General features: G+C 55.4%; 1 protein-coding gene across 1 annotated transcript in view; it reads right to left on the reverse strand.

Moving 5' to 3' along the window:
• Positions 1-7,345, reverse strand: part of LOC144608452 (uncharacterized) — a 33,618-nt gene that overhangs the window by 3,597 nt on the left and 22,676 nt on the right. The window contains exons 16-20 of the mRNA XM_078426224.1: positions 6,145-6,261; positions 4,527-4,662; positions 3,926-3,996; positions 1,562-1,623; positions 884-965 (exon numbers count right to left, since the gene is read on the reverse strand). Coding sequence (XP_078282350.1) covers positions 884-965; positions 1,562-1,623; positions 3,926-3,996; positions 4,527-4,662; positions 6,145-6,261 — 468 coding nt within the window. The remainder of the gene's footprint in view (positions 1-883; positions 966-1,561; positions 1,624-3,925; positions 3,997-4,526; positions 4,663-6,144; positions 6,262-7,345) is intronic.

Consider the following 7,345-nt stretch of genomic DNA (forward strand, 5'->3'; position numbering starts at 1 on the left):
ATCCCCACACCCACAGTGGCCCAGGGTGCAGAGTTACAGTACAGACGTCCCCACACCCACACAAAGAGTGCGGCACCCTCACGGGGGGGGGGGGGGGGGGGGGCAGGGTCCAGTGCTCATGGGGCCCGGGGCCCAGACAGCAGTGTTACAGTACAGACGTCCCCACACCCTCACGGGGAGGGGGGGGCAGGGTTACAGTATAGACGTCCCCACACCCTCACGGGGGGGGGGCAGGGTTACAGTACAGACGTCCCCACATCCACACCCTCACGGGGGGGGGGCAGACTGCAGTGTTACAGTGAAGCACCAGGTGCACCGATCCCTCACTCAGCCCCATTGAGCATCGATGGCCAGAAAGAATCAAACAGCCAAATAGGAACTGACTCCCAAACCCAATGAGCAGACAGTAGGGAGGCACCAAAAGCAGTTTCACCACAGAGGCAGAACCACGGGCGGCCACAATAATAATGGGGCAGATGTTCTGAAGTGGATGAAGTTTAAGGGATGCACAGCAGAGGTGGGGCTCTGGGGATGTGTGGCAGCTGGCACTGGGGAGGGTGGGGGAGCTGGTGCTGAGTGGTTGTGGCAATGAGCTGGGGGGGGGGGGGGGCAGTTGGTACTGAGGGGAGGGGGTCTCCTTTCCCATATCATCCTGCTCCCACCCCATCACCCAATTTTCTACCCTTGCCTCCTCCTGCTCATTACTCCCCCATCACTTCTATCTGCCTTTACCTCCACTGGGTTACCCCAGCGCAATGTGGCAGATTATTTAAAACTGGGGCATCTGGTCAATGAGTTGTGTCCACCACCCATCCCTGTACTGAATACCTGCAGTGTTCTGTGTGGGACAAAGAAGCACATCAGTGCTGTTGAGAACACTCACCGTAGGTTGTTTTCTCAATCAGCCTGCCTGTGTCGGAGAAATCCTCGGTTGCTAATCCGAAGCTTCCGTGTACCGTGTATTCCTGGGAAGCCAGAACACCGGACATTAACATGACGCTGGGTCACTGTAACAGTGGCCTCAATTACAACCTGGACAGAAAGCAGCAACGTTATCCTGTCGTTGGGCAGTGAGTAGGAGGAATCAACATCTCCAGCTCCTGTTCACTGTCCAGTGAGCCTGGCTGACCCAGGCTGAACATACATGGAGTTTATTACTGTGAATGGGCCACACTTCATCCCTTTCCTCCCCCACCCCCAAATACTATGACTGATGAAGTCTCGTGTACTGAAAGCCTTCTTGACTACCCTATCTCCTGTCTGGGAACGGTGTACCTGTGCTCCTAGACCCCTTTGCTCTACAACACTCCTTGTCTACCTGTGACGCCACTTTCAGGGAACTATGTACCTACGCTCCTAGATCCCTCTGCTTCACTCCCAGCCGTGTTACTGCCCACTCTGTGCACTGATCTGTCTTTCCGACTTCCAGCCTCTCACCTGCCTGTCTTGCATTGTACACCCATGCCAATCAGGTTAAAGAGGTGGCTTCTGCAGAGGAGGGTACTATGGTGCCAGGGTAGGGAAGACCATCAGCTGGGCACGCAACTCCCTCCAGCCTTACCTTGGTCAGGTGACAGTCCTGCAGGTAAGACAATTGCTTGTTGCCGCTGCCAACTGCGAGCACTGTGGAAAGACAATGGGGCCGTGAGAGACTCTACCTATGGCATTCCACACTGCATATCTCAACGCCCCCTGCTACCAAGCACATGTGGCCCAGAGGTACACTGGAGCTACAGAGCTGATCGTGGGGACAATATTCCCAACCCCACCTTGCGCAAGATGCAACTTCCACAACACCTGCAGGTTGCTGTCCACCCGCCCTTCCTCACTCAGATCTGGCGTAACGTTGACTGGTGTCTCGGCACCACTTTACCGCCCTCGCCCGTTACCCGACCAGGTACCGAACTCTGACTTTGACCAGCTTTCACAGCCTCTCAGAGTGCAAAACCCAAAACGGGAAATGCTGGCAACACTCAGCGAGTTTGGTGGCCTCTGTACAGAAAAACTAAGAATTCAGGTCCAGCACAGGGCATTAGAAGCAAACTCAACACACACACTCTTTGCACAGACCCTGCCCGGTCAGTGTTGAGTGTCACCGTGAGTATTCACCGACTGCTGCTTTGCCCGATGTTCATACCGCTGGGGTGTAAACCTCTTTGTCCCGCCCCTGACATCAGTCTGAAGACGGGCCTCGATCTGAAACGTCACCCATTCCTTCTCTCCCAAGATGCTCTCTGACCCGCTGAGTTACTCCAGCTTTTGTGTCTACCTTCACTTCAGCATTTTGCATTTTTATTTATATCTGATTCCAGCATCTGCAGTTTTTTAAATCTCTAGTTTTATTTGTTATGTTTAAAGCGTTTGATAGGATGGGAAGTCCAGAACAAACAGGACAATTTGAAGAATTCACAGCTTCATTTGGGATCAGCTCCATTCAAGACCGCAAGAAATTGCAGAGAATTGTGGATGCAGCCCAGACCATCACACAAACCAACCTCCCTTCCATTGACTCCATTTATACCTCACTTTGCCTCGGCAAGACCAGCAGCATAATCAAGGACCAGTCGCAACCCTGGCCACTTCCTCTTGTCCCATCGGGCAAAAGGTATAGAAGTGTGAAAATGCACACCTACAGATTCAGGGACAGTTTCTTCCCAGGTATTATCAGGAAACTGAACCAATCTCCCACAACGAGAGAACAGTTCTGAGCTGCTCAATACCTTATTGGGGACCCTCAGACTATCCTTGATTGGACTTTACTGGTTTTACCTGCATTAAACGTTATTCATGTTATTCCCTTTATCATGTATCTGTACACTATGAATGGCTCGATTGCAATCATGTATTATCTTTCTACTGACTGGTTAGCATGCAACTGTACCTCAGTACACGTGACAATAAGCCAAAATAAATAACTCTGCGTGGAGCAGTGTCGCTCCAAACCACTGTTGTGGCCCCAAACACATTGCCAACACTGGGAAAACCTTCAACATCCTAAACTCTGACTAAACATGTTAACATTTAAATGCAATATAAAATACTTAAACATTTGAGCAGATTTTAATCAGCTGAAGGGCCAGTGTGAGAGAAGCTGCAAGATTTTGCAACCTTCCCATCCGACACGACTGAACTCTACAGCAATTGCTCATTGCAGGACTGAAGAGTCCAGGTTCAATGTTTAGTTTAGTTTATTGTCATGAACAGTGAAAAGCTCTTACTGCTAACCAGTCAGCGGAAAGATTCGACAAGATTTCGATCAAGCCTTCCAGAGTTTACAGATACGGGAGAAAGATAAAGTCCAGCAAGGTCCGAACAAGGATATTCCGAGGGTCACCAATCTGGTAGATAGATAGTAGCTCAGGACTGCTCTCTAGTTGGGAATAGAATGGTTCAGTTGCATGATAACAACTGGGAAGAAACTGTCCCTGAATCTGGAGGTGTGTTTTCACACTTCTGTACCTCTTGCCATGGGGCCAAGGTACTTCGTGCTTATTTCAGATGTGTGACACTGGAAGGAGGACAGACAGCAATCATCTCACTGTACCTTGGGGCACGCACGTGATAATATAGAAACCGTTGAAAGTATGGAGATAGCTAGTCAATGTGAGGATCTTCCTGGAGATCCAGCAGTTACAGACCAATCTTCAATGGCCACTGGTGGGGCATTGGGGCAACTTACACTGTGCACGAGAGCCAGTTAGTCTGTGAATAGGATCCGCAAAGACACACCAGTCAGACCAGCAGAGAGCTACATTTCCAGCGTTACATTGCCATTTTGCTCTTTTACAAAATATTAAAACGTATAATTTAATAATAACACACATTGGCTGTTATTGAATAATCGGACAAACAACAAATCATTCTATCACTTAATTGTGTTGAAAAGCATGAAAACAGAGGAAATAGATTCAACACCCAGACTCACCAAAGACACCAGATGATCGCCAGTCCAGGCGATGACCAGCTCCTATCCTCAAACCAACAAACCTCGGCCCTCTCACTGCAAGACACAACGTGGAGTCATACAGTGTGGAAACAGGTAACATATAAAACAATAAGTAGACTCTCAAACCCTGCATTAAACAATCCCAATACTGCAGACTCCCAAACCCTGCATTAAACACTCCAATACTGCAGACTCCCAAACCCTGCATTAAACAATCCAATACTGCAGACTCCCAAACCCGGAATTAAACACAAAACATCAGACTCCCAAACGCTGCATTAACCAATACTGCAGTGTGTGTCCCTCTACCCAGCACTTAACTCCAATACTACATCATATCAGTTCACATGGACATTGGTCGTCGTGTCCTCCCCTCCCCACCCTCCCCTCTCACTCCCCTCCCCTCCCCCCCCCACCCTCCTCTCCCCTCCCCCCCCCCACCCTCCTCTCCCCTCCCCCCCCCTCCCCTCCCCTCCCCCCTCCCCCTCCCCTCCCCTTCCCCCCCTCCCCTCCCCTCCCCTCCCACCCCCCACCATCCTCCCCTCCCCTCCCGCCCCCCCCCCGAGGCCCTCCCTTGAACCTTACCCGTGGGTGGTTGGCCAGAGCAGGCAGCTTTGTGACAGTCAGGTTGTTTCTGAGCCATTTGCACCCTGGCTGATCCTCCGGCAGAAAGCGGATCTGATCGTGTGGAAGTGGACATTCCGACGCGTTGAGTTCTGGCAATGGGGTGAAAGGATGAGACTTGTCACCAATTCCCACCTGTATCACATGTGCGAGCGCGGTGAGGTGCCAGGAAGCCCCATCATGGCGTGATCACCCCAGCTAATCGAGTTACCACTTGCAGCAAACCATGAGCTCGATCCACAGGTTTCCTCTTCACCAACATTCCTCAGCCCCGTCTACTTAACCTGATGTATCACCATCGGCAAGTTGACCAAACAATGCAGCAACCGCATACGATGTAAATATTCTACATCAACAACAGCCTAATGAACACACAAGGGTCGGTGTGAGAGGAGCTCCATGTCAGAGATCAGAGCATCAGATGCTTGGCACCAGTGGGGGACTGCTGTGGTGGGAGGGGTTTGTGGTGGGGGGCTAGTGAAGGGGAGCGGAGGAGGGGGCTGGTGAGTTATGATGTGGAGGGAGTCTGATGGTGTTGGATGATTATAGTGAGGGGGGTTATAGTGAGGGGGTTATAGTGAGGGGGGTTATAGTGAGGGGTTATAGTGGAGGGGGTTATAGTGAGGGGGGTTATAGTGAGGGGTTATAGTGAGGGGGGTTATAGTGAGGGGGGTTATAGTGAGGGGGTGATAGTGAGGGGGGTGATAGTGAGGGGGTTATTGAGGGGGTTATAGTGAGGGGGGTTTATAGTGAGGGGGTATAGTGAGGGGGTTATAGTGAGGGGGGTTATAGTGAGGGGGGTTATAGTGAGGGGGGTTATAGTGAGGGGGGTTATAGTGAGGGGGGTTATAGTGAGGGGGGTTATAGTGAGGGGGGTTATAGTGAGGGGGGTTATAGTGAGGGGGGTTATAGTGAGGGGGGTTATAGTGAGGGGGGTTATAGTGAGGGGGTTATAGTGAGGAGGGTTATAGTGAGGGGGGTTATAGTGAGGGGGTGATGGTTTGAGACTGGTGGTCGGGTAGCTAGAGAGGGGAAGCAGAGGAGGGGGTTGCGGGGGGGTTATAGTGAGGAGGGGGTTCTGGGGAGGGGGGCACCGTCAGGACAAGGGCCACAAGCCGAGGCGCGGGAGGGGGGGGGGGGTGAGGGGGAGCAGGGTTCTGGTTGATTACTGCGCAAAACACCTCAGAAGTGGTTATCTCGCGTAGGTAATGCGGGCGCACTGGGGGCCGGGACTGGGGGGCCGGGGGGCCGGGGCTTGGGACCCACCGTGCAGCAGGCGGGGGGCTGTGGGCCGGGGCTGGGACCCACCGTGCAGCAGGCGGGGGGCCGGGGGGCCGGGGCTGGGACCCACCGTGCAGCAGCGGGGGGCCGGGGGGGGGGCCGGGGCTGATCGTGCAGGAGGCCGCCCCGCCAGTGGACGCCAGGGCGCGCTGGGGGCCGGGGCTGGGACCCACCCGTTGGCAGCAGGCGGGGGGCCGGGGGGGCTGTGGGCTGGGACCCACCGTGCAGCAGGCGGGGGGCCCGGGGGCCGGGGGGCTGTGGGCCGGGGCTGGGGTTGGGGGGCCGGGACCCACCGTGCAAGAGGCCGCCCCGCACGTTGCCGCGGACGCTCCGCCAGTGGACGCCGGGCGGTTTGTAAACGGCGAAGATCCCGCGCAGCGGACCCGCGCCGCCATCTTGTGCCTTACGTCACTTCCGGCCCTGGGAGGGGGAGGCGCGGCCACGGCGGGGGGTGGGAGCGCGGCCACAGCGGGAGGATGGGAGGCGCGGCCACGGCGGGGGGGGGGTGGGAGGCGCGGCCACGGCGGGGGGGTGGGAGGCGCGGCCACGGCGGGGGGGTGGGAGGCGCGGCCACGGCGGCGGGGTGGGAGGCGCGGCCACGGCGGGGGGTTGGGAGGCGCGGCCTAAGCGGGGGGGGGGGGGGGGGGGGGGGGAGGCGCGGCCACGGCGGCGGGGGAGCGCGGCCACGGCGGGGGGAGGGGAGGCGCGGCCACGGCGGGGTGGGAGGGGGAGGCGCGGCCACGGCGGCGGGGGAGGCGCGGCCCACGGCGGGGGAGGAGGGGGAGGCGCGGCCACCGGCGGGGGAGGCGCGGCTTCGGCGGGTGGCGGCACCGAGCGCCCGTTGACGCAGGTTTCTGTGCAGAGAGGAACTGCAGGTTACATGGAGACGGACACAAAGTGCTGGAGAAACTCAGCGTTCGGGCAGCATCTGTGGGAAAGGGTCCCGACCCAAAACGTCACCCATTCCGTCCCCACAGATGCCGCCTGACCAGCTGAGTTGCTCCAGCACTTTGTGTCTGACTTAGGCAGACGATTCTGCTCGGATTACAGAACCAGGTTTACAGTTTACAATATATATTAATGGTTTGGACGAGGGAATTGAATGCAACATCTCTAAGTTTGCGGATGACACGAAGCTGGGTGGCAGTGTTAGTTGCGAGGAGGATGCTAGGAGGCTGCAGAGTGACTTGGATAGATTAGGCGAGTGGGCAAATGCATGGCAGATGCAATATAATGTGGATAAATGTGAGGTTATCTACTTTGGCGGCAAGAACAGGAAAGCAGAGTATTACCTGAATGGTGACCAATTAGGAAAAGGGGAGATGCCAACGTGACCTGGGTGTCATGGTGCACCAGTCATTGAAAGCAAGCATGCAGGTGCAGCAGGCAGTGAAGAAAGTGAATGGTATGTTGGCATTCATAGCAAGAGGATTTGAGTATAGGAGCAGGGAGGTTCTGCTGCAGTTGTACAGGGCCTTGGTGAGACCGCACCTG

The sequence above is a fragment of the Rhinoraja longicauda genome, chromosome 31 (genome assembly GCF_053455715.1).
Source record: "Rhinoraja longicauda isolate Sanriku21f chromosome 31, sRhiLon1.1, whole genome shotgun sequence".
NCBI lineage: Eukaryota > Metazoa > Chordata > Chondrichthyes > Rajiformes > Arhynchobatidae > Rhinoraja > Rhinoraja longicauda.